The sequence below is a fragment of the Podarcis pityusensis genome (assembly GCF_964106645.2).
Source record: "Podarcis pityusensis genome assembly, chromosome: 5".
Taxonomy (NCBI): Eukaryota; Metazoa; Chordata; class Lepidosauria; order Squamata; family Lacertidae; genus Podarcis; species Podarcis pityusensis.
Window position 1 is genome coordinate 100544773 of NC_138032.1, and position 14759 is coordinate 100559531.

General features: G+C 49.7%; 1 protein-coding gene across 11 annotated transcripts in view; it reads right to left on the reverse strand.

Annotated features, from left to right (window-relative positions):
- Window positions 1–5859: 5859 nt before the first annotated feature.
- The window catches only part of LOC308477263 (uncharacterized protein), a 110944-nt gene continuing 102044 nt past the window's right edge, over window positions 5860–14759 (reverse strand). Inside the window, exons 1-4 of one of the 11 annotated variants that reach the window (XM_081005798.1) lie at window positions 10470–11238; window positions 9718–10107; window positions 9215–9347; window positions 5860–6250 (exon numbers count right to left, since the gene is read on the reverse strand). In XM_081005798.1, the coding sequence (XP_080861924.1) occupies window positions 6205–6250; window positions 9215–9347; window positions 9718–9775 (237 nt within the window). In that variant the 5' untranslated portion in view covers window positions 9776–10107; window positions 10470–11238 and the 3' untranslated portion in view covers window positions 5860–6204. The other 10 variants (XM_081005795.1, XM_081005794.1, XM_081005797.1 and 7 more) reach the window with 10 other exon arrangements.

The following is a 14759-nucleotide window of genomic DNA, read 5'->3' on the forward strand; positions in this document are numbered from 1 at the left end:
AGACGGAAGGTGGAAGGTTTGGCGCGCGCGCCAAGTTCAAATGCACAGGAAGGTGGCGCAGTAGGCAGCCCGGAAAGGGAGCCAGGTCCTAAAGCCCGGCGCAAGGAGACAGGAGGGTCCGGGGGGTCGGCGTCAGAAGAATCCCGGAAGGAAGAGACCCCGGGGGGCAGAGGGACCCAGAGAAGAACAGTCAGGCGGAAAAGGTGGAGCAGGGCTAGGATATTAAGTTGGTGTACAAGGGGCGGAGACTCAGACGGAGCTTCGCCGATCTAACCATGAGACGTAGAGTTGCACGCAGCAGATTGAGAATGGAAACTGTAACTCAATAAAGACTTTTATTTAATGATCGCTGGCTAGCGTGATCCTCTGTGAGCTAGGATCTGGAAGCAGCTCTGACAACGCCGCTGGGCACCTATGAATACAGAGTTATGCCGTTTGGTCTCCAAAATGGCTCCCACTGTTTCCAAGCATTCATGCACCACGTGCTAGCGGGACTCCTCTACAAGAAGTGCGTATGCTTCCTCGACGACATTCTGATCTTCTCAGAATCGCAGGAGACTCACGAGAGAGACGTAAAGGAGGTCCTGCAGAGGCTACGGGAGCACAGACTCTACGCCAAACTGGAGAAGTGCCAGTTCGACGTGACGGAGGTGGATTTCCTGGGCTACCGGCTGTCCGACAAGGGACTAGCCATGGACAGCGCCAAAGTCCGCGCGGTGTTGGACTGGAATAGCCCGCGCAATCGGAAGGAGGTCCAGAGGTTCGTCGGCTTCGCCAACTTTTACCGCAAGTTCATCAGGGGTTTCGCGAAAGAGACGGCAGCTATCACGGACACCCTCAGTTCCAAGAAGAAAAAGTTCACCTGGACGGACCAGGCGGAGCAGTCCTTCAGGAGACTTAAGAGTCTCTTCGCGTCCGAAGACCAGCTGCTACACGTGAATCCCGGCAGGCCCATGCGGGTTGAGACTGACGCATCTGACAGAGCAGTGGGGGCCGTCCTCTTGCACGAAGATCCGCAAGGGAACTGGAGGCCCTGCGCTTTCTATTCCCGGAAGCTCAGCAAGTCGGAACAGAACTACACCATCTGGGACAGGGAGTTGTTGGCCATCCACGCGGCTTTCAAGGCGTGGCGGCACTTCCTCATCGGAGCCAAGCACACCGTACAGGTCCGTACGGACCACAAGAACCTAGAGTATTGGCGCACGGCGAAGCTCCAGAGCCAGAGGCACATGAGATGGGCGGAGTTCTTTGCGGATTTCGATTTCCGGATAGAGTATACACAACAACGTCATAGCGGATGCGCTCTCCAGGAAACCGCAGTATCTCGAGGAAGCGGCACCAGTGGCAGCCAGGCACATTTTCGCACCGCAAGCGTGGGCGTGCGCTTCCGCCGTGGACCTGGACGCGGTACGACGCGCGCTACAGACAGATCCGTTCGCACAATCCAAGATGGAGGAGGTGCGACGAGGGACAGCAAAGGACGGCGAATTCCAGATACGCGACGGCCTGCTGACCCACAAAGGTGCTCTCTACGTGCCGGGAGACGATCTCCGCGCGAAGGTTTTACAGCAGTTACACGACGCACCCAGCGCGGGTCACTTCGGCAAAGAAAAGACGGCGGACTTAGTAGCCAGAGACTTTTGGTGGCCCCAGATGCGGGGAGAGGTCGCGGATTACGTCGCCAGGTGTGACACTTGTCAGAGGTCCAAGCCAGTGCACAAGAAGCCAGCGGGATTGCTGGAACCGCTGGAGACGCCACTACAGCCGTGGGAAAGGGTGGCGCTGGACTTTGTTACTGATCTGCCCAATTCGCGGGGCAAGACGGCGGTGCTGGTGGTTGTAGATCTGTTCACCAAGATGGCGCACTTCATTCCTTGCGCGAAGGTGGCAACAGCGGAACAGACCGCCAAGCTGTTCATAGACCACGTGTTCCGGGTGCACGGCTTACCGCGGTCCATCCTGTCCGACCGGGGTCGCCAATTCATTTCCAGTTTCTGGCAGAAGCTCCTGGGCATCCTGAATGTCAAGATCAACTTAGCGTCGGCGAGACACCCGCAAACCAACGGCCAAGCGGAGAGGGTCAACGCCATCATGCAGCAGTACCTGCGATGTTACGCCAATCAAAAGCCTGCAACTTGGGTGGACTACTTACCGATGGCCGAGTTTGCCTACAACAACACGAAGCACGCGTCAACGGGGGTGACACCGTTCTTCGCCAACAATGGGCGACATCCCAGGACTTTCCCGGCGTTGGAGACAACGACGCAGGGGGAGTCGCAGGGAGCTGAGCATTTAGCAGCAGAATTGCAGGAGGTCCACGAGGAGCTACGACGGCACTTGGAACTAGCTAAACACGCCTACAAAGTGCAGGCAGACAGGCACAGGAGGGCAGGAGAAGACATCCAGGTGGGGGACTGGGTATGGTTAGCAGCCCAGGCGGTGCCGGCCAAGTCGTTAGCTATGAAGAAGCTAGGACACAAACAGTTAGGGCCATACCAAGTTGAGGGCAGGATCAATCCCGTAGCTTTTCGGTTGACCCTCCCAGAAGATTCCAGAATGCACCCGGTCTTTCATAGGTCGGTGCTTACACCCTACAAGGCCCCACACAGATTTCAGGAGCCAGGGACGGCACCAGACCCACGTAGAAAGTCACCGGGGGGGGAGTCACCGAGGACCCCGACACTCAATGAGGTCACGGAAATTCTGGACTCGAGATGGGGGGAGGAGGGAGTGGAATACCTCCTCGCCAGGGAAGGTACCCCGGCCAGCGCCAACAGTTGGGTGCCAGATTATGCTCTGGAGGAACCTCTTCTTAAAGACGAGTTCCATGCACTCTTCCCACACAGGCCCATGCCAGCGGAGTATTTTGACGACTGGCTTTTTACGCCCACACTTTCAGGCAGCACCTTCCGGGGGTTCTCCTCCGCAGAGGAGACCACGCCGGAATCGAGCCCTCCAAGGGGATCGTGCTCGGGGGTGGACACGGACCGCTCTTATTGGTGGGACGATCAACCAGAAGTGGGGTGGCGAAGGGGGCCTTGGCAAGCAGCATCGCCTGAAGTAACGGGGAGGGAAGGGTTTGGATGTGTTGGGGGAGGACCCCGGTTTCGAGCACTCATACACTGAACTGGAAGCAGAGGAGATCGACGTTGACGAACTGTATCCAGCATCTACCCCCGCTACAACGGAGCTCCCGGAACCTGCGCCCGAGCAGCGGGAGGGGGGAAGGGGGGGCTTCGAGGGGGGGATGGATGTCAGGGGTTCAGGGACAGAGGCACAGGGTAGGCAGGAGATGGAGAGCGATGGGGATGAATCCCAGGACAGCGAGGAAGAGGATGACAATGACTCAAGAGATTCCATAAGTCTTTCCAGCGAATCAGAGGATTCCCAGAAGGGGGCGCCGGTGGTCAAGGCCAGGGGAGCCCCAGGGGGGAAGTGTCAGGATCAGGGGGCCAGCGGGGGATCCCAAAGTGGCAGCTGGGCGTCAGGACCAGCCACCCCGCCAGAGTGCAGCGAAGGGGGTGGAGGTTTCAGTGTATCAGGGGAAGCGGCTCCGGCAGCAGAGAAAGGAGTGAGGTCGGAGCAAGCCACCCTCCCGGAAGGGGAGGGGAGTAGTGAAGGGAGTAGTGTAGCTGTTAAAAGGAAGGTTAGAGGTTGGGCGCGCGCGCCAAGTTCAAATGTAGAGGCGCGCGGAAGTACAGGGAGCCCGGAGGAGGGGCCAGGTCCCAAAGCCCGCAGGAGGGGGCAAGAGCAGTCTGATTCCGCGTCAGAGGAATCCAGGAGGGGCGAAACCCCAGCGGGCAGAAAGACCCTGCGGAAAAGGAAAGAGAGAAAGAGGTGGAGCAGCGCAAGCCTCTTAAACTGGTGCAGGGGAGGGACGGATTCAGAGGGGACTTCAGCGGTCTAAGCCTAGCAGACGTAGGGCTGCGCGCCTCGGATGTGGAGCAAACAATGAACTGCAATAAACACTTTTGTATATAAGAGGAGATAGGCGTTGGTCTTTTGTGAGCTGAGACTTGAGGCAGCCTTGACACATATCTTCAAAAATATTGCAACATAAAAGAATGTTAGAAAGAGGTTGGGAAAAGAATATTAGGTCGTTTTGGCAGATATGATATAATGAATTAAGTAAAAATGAAGTATAGAAATTGATGGGAAAGAGGAGGATTAATTATATTATTGAATGTTAAAATAAGTAAATGAAAAGAAGGTTAGAAGGATCTGCTGGAAATATGATATAAACTAGAATACAAAGCGGGGAGGTGCGAGGAGGTCATGGAAATAAGTAAAAGGAAAAAAGGTTAGGTAAAGGTTTAATTTGCTTTTTGATTTATTTTAATGTAATGTATTTTTATACTTTTTGTTAAGTTTCTTTTTTACTATTTGTTTTTTGTTATATGTTTATTTTATCTTGTATGACTTTTCTATTCTTTTTTGTAATTTTAAATTTGGAATAAATATTATTAAAAAATAAATAAATAGAAGTAGCCCTTGGAATTGGGTGCAGCTGGTGCTGTCAAGGTAGGATCTGTGTCAGATGCTGAATCTGTCTTGCCCCGGTTAGCAACCTGGCTGCCAACTTCTGCACTGGCTTAAATGTCCAAAGCGTCTTTGGAGGCAGCCGAAGCGTCTTCGGAGGCAAGATGCGGACCTTGAGGCTGTCCAGCTGTCACGGCTTTCCCTGTCCGGGGGGGGGGGCAGCTGGGTCTCCAGTCGAAGTGGAGGGAAGGCCACAGAGGCCCCCCGGCCTCAAGCAAGGACCCTGAAGCAAGGGACCCCCCTCCTTCCGACAAAGGGTCAGCCGAGGAAGAGCTGCCCACTAGGGTTGCCTTATGATGGGCAAGAGAGCGAAATCATTCAAGGATGAGGCACAGAGAATTTCCTTTAGACTTCTTTCTAGTTTTGCCAAGCCTGCTCCTGTCCCTCTAATAGGAGACTGATCTTCAGATATCAGAAAGTCAAGCTTTGGCTGGCTATAAATTATTGGGTTGTCTTTGTTTTTATTATGTATTTTGTGTTTTTTTATTTTGTTTATCTGATGCTGTGAACTGCCCTGAGATTTATGGGTAAGATTTATGGGTATACAATTGTTGTTGTTGTTATTTTGTAAACTTCAAAAAAAGAAGCCAGGGCCGTTTGATAATAATCTGCCAAAATAACGGTTAGCAACCAGAGGCAGCTAGTTTTAATGGTCTTATCAGATCTTCTTCTCCATCTTTTTCAAATATTTCTAATCTTTCAACTCTTTCCAATCCTCAGTGGGAAAAGAAAATGAAAGCTCACCTCACCAGTGTTTCTAGGGGACCCAAGCACCTGGAGGTCACAGCATTATGGGTGAAAGGATGTCAGTGGCAAGGAGGCCTGGGACAATGGGCCAGGTGTTTGCATGTGCCCCCCCCCCCCAGTTCAACTACGGCCTCCACTGGGTTTTCCAGAAGCCATGCGAGATTTTTCAGCCAAGCAGGTCAAGGCAATGTTATTATTACATTGATTAAACTAATTTTATTAAATTTCTATGACACCCCTCATTGGGGGATCATATGCTTGTTTCACCTCTGCACTCTAAGTTATGGGTGGCCTTTCTCTCTTGCCAGCATTGTATATTGGAAACAAAAAATGCCCAGTTTGAAATTACCGGTATTATTATAATTATTATACATTTATTTGTACCCTGCCTTTTTCCCTGATGGGAACCCAAGACAGTTTACGGATGAAAAGAAGACAAGCTAAAACCTGGGCGGGGGATCTACAATTAAAAAGCAATTAAACACTGATAGAATTAAAACTGTGTGTGTATACATATAAATATCTTGTAAAACCAAACTAATAATGGCAATAAAAACAGCACAGCAGAAGCCCTTTCATTAAAAGCACATTTTTATTTTATATTGATGTATACTTCGCTAATTGTAGAGTTGGAAGGGACCCCAAGGGTCATGCAGGAATCTTTCGCGCAACATGGGACTCAAACCCATGAATCTTGGTCAAAATTTTAGGCCTTTATAGTGCAATCCTATACACATTCTCTCAGAAGTTCTTAGTTCAGTGAGTTTGATTCCCAGGCATAGCCCCGCAGCCTTCCAGCAAAGGCTCCTCTGTGTGTTGGAATTTATATATATTTATATATATAGTTGTAAAGTATTTTGTACTTCTTTGATTTTACCACCCGAGGGATTGATATAGGCACAAAAGGCCTTATGATCTTCAGATGGACAGCAACTCCGTTGAACCTGTGTTCCTGTGGTGGAATCTAAAAATGAAAACACTTTTTCAAACTACAGTTCCCATGATTCTTCGGGGGTGGAGTCATGTGCTGTAATGTTATGCCATGTCCACAGCCACTAACCGCAACAAAGAGGAATACTTTCTGGTGAATTTTCCTTAAATTGTCTCGTCTCAATTATATTTTTAGCATTTCTCTTGAAATTTTTTTATTGATTTGACATTTGTTTTAAATACAGAACGTAATCCAGTGTTTAATCCAGAAGCCGGCCAGCTTTGGTGGAAAGATTAGCAGAGCAAATATTAGCACTGCTCGATCCAAGGAATACTTGGAGGCTTTTAAACCAAGCCCGGTCAGAGAGCAGATACTGTACGGTGTGAAAACCCCTATGAAGAAAAAGAGAAAGGTCAGAGCACTTTCCATTGGGAGTTTCCCAGTTTGGGAGAGAGCAGGAAAGCAAAGGTCCTTTTGTAGTTCAACCCTCTGCAAGGGAAGAATCTTTTTGCCCCTCAAACCCAGGACTTTGAGATGGAAAGTCTCCTGCTCTACAGACTGAGCTGTCCCAGTGATTTTCAGCGTCTGGGTATGCGCAGAAGCAATTTCCAGAGCCGCAGACACGCACAGATGTGATTTCTGTGGGAGTGATCTGGCCCATGGCCCTGGGTTAGGGTTAGGATTTTGTTAGGGGTAGAGTTCCCTTCTTGCCAGGGAACCCTGGGAACATGGGGCTCAAAGGATGGCCCTGAGATTAAGAGTCTTGTGCTCTGCCCAATGAGCTATATTGATTGATCTAAATAACAAACACTATTTTTTATTATTTAATAATTTACAGTGATGTAAAATAAAGGGCAATATAAATAAATAAATAAATAAATAAATAAATAATCCCTCAACTGCCAAAACAAATGGTCTTGTAGCACTGTAAAAACGTAACAGATTTTGGGGAAACTTTTTTAAGAGGGGGCCTTGGTGAGTGCTATGAGGGTGCCATGGAGTCCACGTGCCACCCTGGGAACCTCAGTCTGGACCCTAATGATGAAGCAAATCACCAGTCCCTACATAATGGGAACGCCATGTGTAACATTAACCCCACAAGAGAGGTTGGTCTTTGTTCTCGCCTGGGAGCGGAGCGATTGAGAGAGTGAGGAGGTGCAGGCTCCCAGAGTGAGGAGGTGAGAGATGCTCCCAGGTTGTTCTTGTTGCAGTTCAAAGGCCTGGGACGTGCCTCCTTCGCATCCAGCTCCCCAAGGCCACTTTGCACGACACCCACCTCCCAAAGAAGAGAATTACAGAGTCTCATGTGCCTTCCATTTCGGGAGAAACTTCTCAAAGGAATATTTGCTCCCTTACAGGTTAACGGGTGACCTCTCCCTTCTGTTTTAGATGATTCTGGAAAAACAAAACACCATGGGTAAAATTTTCTGTGCTGGATTGTTGATATTCTCCTGTGTTTTGGCAGGTGAGTTTATCAGAGTGTTAAATAAATTTATCCCAGCAACACAAATGAGGGATGTGGTTATTTAGCAAACGCAGGGGAGTTTTCCTATTTGTTCCTATTTCCTATTTGTTCTTTGACTGTTTGTGCATTAAATTGTGCAAAGATGTGATTTCTCCAGGCCAATGAGACCTGGCCTGGAGAAAGTGGATAGAGGAAAGTTTTTCTCCCTCTCATAACGGTAGAACTCACAGAGCTGGACGCTGGAAGATTCAGGACACATCAAAGAAAGGAAGTACTTCTTTACAAAGCGCACATTATGGAACTTCCTGCCACAAGAGGCAGTGGTGGCCACCAACTTGCAACTTCCGCTCAGGATTTTCCCCAGGGTAAGCCCCATTTCAGCCAGCATACTCTGCACCCTCCTCAAATGCTTTGGCCTGGTTGGGAGGTTTCCTGGTGTTAACGGAAAATTTCGAGGGCTCCCTTGGACAAAAACAAAGACACCAACCAGGATAACTTGGAGCAAAACAGCAGCCTGTAGGCTTGGCCTTTATTGATCTGTTGCAACAGGGTGCTCCCCTCACTTGCAGGAGAGAGGAAGGACCCAGAAAAATGGTGTGCAAGACCTTATAAAGACTTTTGAAATTGCCACCTTGTAGATCAAGACCACCCCCAGAAACATACATCACAGAAAGGAGGGGTTGAGGGAGGAGTTGTGTCCTGTCTCCTGGCTGGTTCCCCCTTTCCTCCCATGTGTACTTTCCAGGTGACAGAGGGGAGTTTGCAGTTTCCTGCCCCCAGAGGGAAGAGCTGATTATTGTCCTTTGTTCCAGTCCGTGCCAAATCCACTCCCATATGCAAGTTCTTTGTGATCTTGGTGGTCTTCTGTCTAGGACCATCAGGGTTGGCATAGAAACTGGGCAGGGCTCCTGTGTATGTGCTGGTATGCTGAAGGGATTATGGCTGCCCTGTATCAAACCTTCCCCATTTTGTAGTCCTTCCTTCATGGAGTAAAATAAAAGTGGAACAGTGCAAATCCGATATATGGTTGATTTTCTATGAATTTATAACAGAAGTGTAGCATATGTAGTGTGTGTGTGTGTGTGTGTGTGTGTGTGTGTGTGTGAAGTTTGTACAAACTGAATGATTGGGGGGGGGGTTCCTGCGACACTGGTAACCCCCTCCCTTCTGGTGGTGCCAATGTTCCCCTGGCCTTGGATGCCCCCTTGACCGCTCACCGCAACCCCGTTCATCTCCACCGTTGCCACAGTCCTCAGGGCGGGCAGGGGCCACGCAGCCGCTTGGCAGGCACGGCTCACTTGGGGCGCAGCTCCAGGGACCTGGAAATGTTGGGAGGATTAATGGGTTGCCTCCAAGCAATCTATCTGGTTGGCCAGGTTTTGGGGAGGCGGAAAATAAAGCTTTACTTTGGGGGCGACAGTTCCTGAACTACACGTTGTCCAGTGCCACACTCATCACCGAGAAGGTCACCTGCGCTCTTGACATGCTCCAGATAAGGAGCGGCCGGGGAGGGTGAGGAGCCCAAGACCCACCTGGAAAGCACTGCGGATTCTTCCGGTGTAGGCCAGCAGGGGGCGCCGGGCACCTGAGGGTGACGCAGGGCTTCGCCACAGGGGACAATCTGGCTTCCGAGGCTCAGCTCCACTGGGAAGCTCCCGTTGAGTCCTGCAGGGTGAGGAACCAGGGGTCATCTAGCCTGACCCTTGCAGATGGGAACCATAGATATATAAACATTTTTATCGGTCAGCTGCCAGGAATCCCAAAGGGGGACGGGAAGCAGGGCATCAGTAAATTTCATGATAAGAATGATATTTCATTATGCCGGCCCTACCAGGCGGGTCAGTAGTCTGGAAATCAATAAATAATAATTATATGATATCACCACGGTATGTCCTGCAGCTTAGAAATGTAATATGTGATATCAATATGGAATTACGACAACTGTGCCTCGTGGCATTTCCTCCACACAGGGAAAAAGGCCAAGCACATGGCTCTGCGCCTGTTGGATTTCTGACCACCAGTGCCCCAAGCTTACCTTTCTCGGCCATACTGTACCAGGTGCGGAGTTCACAGGCTGTGGCCGCGTCACTCATGGTCAGGGAGCGGAGTCAGGTGGCTTGGTTCGCTGCTCCGAGGTGCTCATGTACCAGCCTGGTTGGGGGGCACCAGGTCAAAGGGGTGCTCTAACTGCTTAGCAATGCTTCTCTGCCTTTCAAATGAAGCAAGTTTACCCTGGTCAGTGCCCATGCTGACGTCCTCCCAGCTGCAGGCGGTGCCTTCAAAGTCGCAGGCCAAGGCGACACTCGGCGGTGCCAGCCCATTGGTTCCCAGAGTTCAGGGCACCAAGTGCTGTTCCTCCCATGAGCTACAGTTCCCAGAGTTCCCTAGGAAGAGAAATGGGCTTGGGACGGCAAGGAGTTGTATACTGTGGAATGCAAGGACAGATTGTTTACTGTTCAGATGCCACAACCCTCAACACCCAGAGCAAGCAACAGTTCCCAGGGTGCTTTGGGGGGACATTGTGGTAACTGTAGTTTGTTCCGTTTCCCAAAGAGACCCTGTCAGAGCTATAACTCCCAGAGTTCCCTTGGGAAAGGTTGCGCAGAATATTCTCTCCCCCCATAGGAAACTACAGTTCCTATGCTTTGAGAGATGCCGTGATGGGTTAAATACTATCTGCGAGGGGAATTGAAGCACATCTCCTTAATTCCTTTGGTGACGCCAAAACTGGTGTCAATGGATCTTGTCAGAGCAATCCCAGCGGTCTTTGGTGACGCCAAAACTTACCACAATGGATCTTGTCAGAACAATGCCAGCAGGCGAAATTGCAGGTGCCAGCACTTAGGTTCCCGGAGGCGGCCCAGCTAGGAAAAAACCGGGGGAAGTGTCATTAAAAGGAGAGGAAGAGAGACAGGGAGCATGGGATACATGAAAGGGGCATCAAGGGGCATCTAGTCCAACCCACTGCAAGGAAGCTCATATGTATTTTAGGGCACTGTTTTGTGAAGTATTCTCTGCTTTTCCCCCATGCTTTTTGAAACTCTTTGTCTAGTGTGATCTCTAATTGCCTCTGTTAATCTAGCCAGTTCAATATACTCTAACAGTTTGTCTTGCCATTCCGTTTTTGTTGGCACAGCTTCTTTTTTCCAGTTTTTAGCAATTAGGATCCTTGCCACTCCTGTGGCATAGAGGAATATTTTCTGATCTTCTCTTGCTATACCTGTGTCCGTTATCCCTAGTAGAAAAGCTTCTGTATTTTTCAGTTATACTAAAACATTTTTTTAAGCTTGTCATAGTGTTTCCACTTTTTTGGAGCAGGAATTCAGCAGAGCCCATACAGACCTGAGAAATATCAGTGGGACAGGTTTCTTTCAGAAAAACTGAAAGAGGGGGTCCATGTAAAAACAGGCATAGGATATATCAAGCTCAAATTGCAGTGCAAGGAGTAATAAAGTACCGTATTTTTTGCCCTATAGGACGCACCTTTTCCCCTCCAAAAATGAAGGGGAAATGTGTGTGCGTCCTATGGGGCAAATGCAGGCTTTCGCTGAAGCCTGGAGAGCGAGAGGGGTAGCTCTCTTGCTCTCCAGGCTTCGGGCAGATATCCGCAAGCCTGGGGAGACCGGCGCGACTTCCTGCCAGGCTCCCAAGGCTTGCGGACAAGCAACCTGCAGCCCGAAAGCCGGGGAGCGCAGCCTGGGGGAAAAAATAATTTCCCCCCCTTTATTTCCCCCCCCAAAAAAAACTAGGTGCGCCCTATGGGGCAAAAAATACAGTTTACAGGGAAGTGAGACTACTGTGCCATCATACGACTAACTTAAATGAATGCTATTTCTATTATTTCTGAAGCATTTTCCAAAGAATCCTGTGATGGTCATCAAGTCCAGCTCGCTGCAACCCAGGAATATGCAGGTGTCACAACCTTCTGCTCAAAGGTGATTGAATTTAATTGCTAGATGTTGCACTTTTAAATGACACTTTCAGGGATATTTAGGTATAGGATCCACACCTTCTCCTGCAGCTGCAAGTTATGCCATGAAGGACACCTTGCAATCAGTTTACTGACTGGAAGCAGAGTTTACTGACTGACTTACAGTCTTCCCAGGAGCATTTCAACAGTCAGGAGCAGACCTGAAGCCTTCAGGGTGATTGCACATTGCTAACAACATTTATACCTCCAGCAAAAGGGGAGGGGGGGGAAATGAGGCTCATGAATGTAGAAAGTGCTTTTCTTTAGAGCACCTCTTAACATTGCAAAGTGCTGCAAGTGTCCAAAACTGGTCTGAAGTTGCTGTTTTGTAAATATTATTTCTGCTTTTGAAAATCTTAACAACACAAATGGCTTTTGGGGCTGCCCACTATAGCAGGGGCTGATCCCCATTTATTCTTGTGGCATTCAATTCAAGGTATGTGTTTTCACTTTACTTGGCTAGTGTGGATAAATCTGGAGGAATTACCTGGTTCCAAAACCACTGATGGAAGCAATGGTTCGTCTGAGCAAATTAAATTTTCAGCACATTGCTTGATTAGGCTCACAAAAGCTGTCTAAGGGTTAAATGCAATAGAGATCTCAAGCCAATTACTTGGGAGTTGCTGAGAAATGGGGAAAGGAGACAGGGCCGGGGGTGTTTCTCCCCAAAATAGAATAAATAAAAAAACCTCTACTGTTAAGGGTTAGGGGAGACGAGACTAAGCCCCAAATGTTCTTTTTAGGCATTTTTAAAGGGCTTTACAGCCTTTAAACGCTTCTGGGAGGGAAGGTTATTGGTGTTTTTAAAAACTATTTACAGATATTTCTACCCCGTCTTTTTATCCTGTGAACCGCCAGATAAATCCACTATAGTAAATAACAATAAAAGACAACACCCTGCGTCGCCCTTAATTCGGTTCTGCCCCCCCCCCCCAGCCTTTAAAATGAATTTTGACCAAGGGTTCCCCGGCCGCGCATGCAGGCCACACATTTCCCCCTCTCAACGAAGCAGGCAAAGGGGCAAAGAGGACTCGCCCTCCGGGGCCAGCGGCTACCCGTGGACCGCGAGCTCCGGCTGGTGGCAAACACGGAGAGGATCCTACCTCGGAGAGGAAAGGGTTAGCTAATCCGCCCAGCGATTTGCCCAGATTCGTGAGAAGTTCCGCCTATTGCCGCCGACGTCCCTCTCCCCCCATCTTTCAAAATGGAGGCGCTTCCGGCATCTATTTCCCTGACACAAAATGGCGCCGCTGGCAACAACCGCCATAAATGGAGGGGCTTCCGGATATTAATTCCCTCATCCAAAATGGCTACGGTAACATTATCCGCCCTTTTCCACTTCCGGGCAGCCATTTCCCTCTTCAAAAATGGCACCCGCAGCCTCTCCACATGCAGTCCCCCCCATCCTGGCTATTCTGTTTCCGCCCTTTTTTGTCATTCTTCTTCCATCCTCCGTGCCTCTCCTAAAATGGCTGCAGAGGGCGCCTCCTGAGCTCCGGCTGCTGACTTTTTCTCCACCTCCTCTTCTCCCTCCCTCCTTCTCCTTCACCTTTTCGGAGCAGGAATTCAGCAGTGCCCATACAAATCTAAGAAATATCAGTGGGACCGATTTCCCCCCCATCCACAAGAACAGAAAGAGGAGCCCCGTGTAAAAACAGGCATAGCATATGTCAAGCTCAAATTGCCATGCAAGAAATAATAAAGTTTCAGAGGGACCACCTCGCCATGTGAGCTAACTTAAAAGAATGCCCCCCACCGTTTATTCTTTCTGAAGCACTTTCCAAAGAATCGTATAATATAGCTGAAAGGGACCCGAAGGGTCATCCAGTCCAACCCGCTGAAAGGCAGAAATATGCAGGTGTCCCTTACACAGAACAACGTCACAACCTTGTGCTCAAAGGTGATTGAATTTAATTGCTAGATGTTGCACTCTTAAATGGCACTTTAAGGGATATTTAGGTATCCAATTATGCCACGAAGGACACTGGGAGCAGAGGAAGTGCTGCTTGCTTCCCAGCCACTCACTCTTAAGCATAGCTACTTGCTCTAACCACTGGACAATGCTTCCCATTAAGTCACTCTAACAATTAGGCAAAGCTTCCCAGTCCCTCGCTGTAACCACTAGGTAATGCTTCCCAGCCACACGCTCTAACCACTTGTAAACCCCAACCCTAAACCCTAACCCAACCCCAACCCCAACTCTAACCCTAGCCCTAAACCGAGCCCTAACTCCTAACCCTAAACCTGTACCCTAGACCCTGAGCCTAACCCTAACCTAACCCTAACCCGCAACCCCTACCCCTTAACCCTAGCCCTAACCGAAACCCAAACATTAAATCCTAAATCCTAACCCTACACCCCTATCCTAGACTCTGACCCCTAACTCTAAACTCTAAATCCTAACCCTAACCGCAAACATTAAACCCTTAAACCCTAGGGGTTGGCAACGTGCGGCCCATGGGCCAGATGCGGTTTTACCGACCCACGAGCTGCCCGCAAACCAAGCCGCCTGCTCGGCAAGTCCCCTGTGCACTGCGCTAAAGCAGCACACCACAGCGCAGGGACTTACCAAGTGGCACTGGAAACGGTGTCTGCGTACACGCAGATACCAGAAATCAGGTCTGTGATTGTCCAGACACTATTTTCGGCGTTTGGGCATGCGCAGAAGCGATTTCCAGCGCTATGGACATGCGCAGACACCATTTCCGACATCGCGCTGCGCCAGTCCAGCCCACAGATGATCTCTGTGGAAGTGATCCGGCCCATGGCAGGTGAAGCTTGCCAACCCCTGCCCTAACCTAACCTAACCTAACCCCAACCCTAAACCGAACCCTAACCCCAAACCCTAAATTGTAAACCCTGATCCAAACCCTAGATCCCTGACCCTAACCCTAAACCAGGGGTCAGCAAACTTTTTCAGCATCGGGCTGTCCCTTAGACCTTGTGGGGGGCCAGCTATATTTTGAAGGGAAAAAATGAACGAATTCCACAACACATTCTACTCATGTAAAAACTGCTGATTCTTGGACCATCTGTGGGCCGGATTTAGAAGACAATTGGGTCAGATCCAGCCCCCAGGCCTCAGTTTGCCTACCAATGCCCGAACC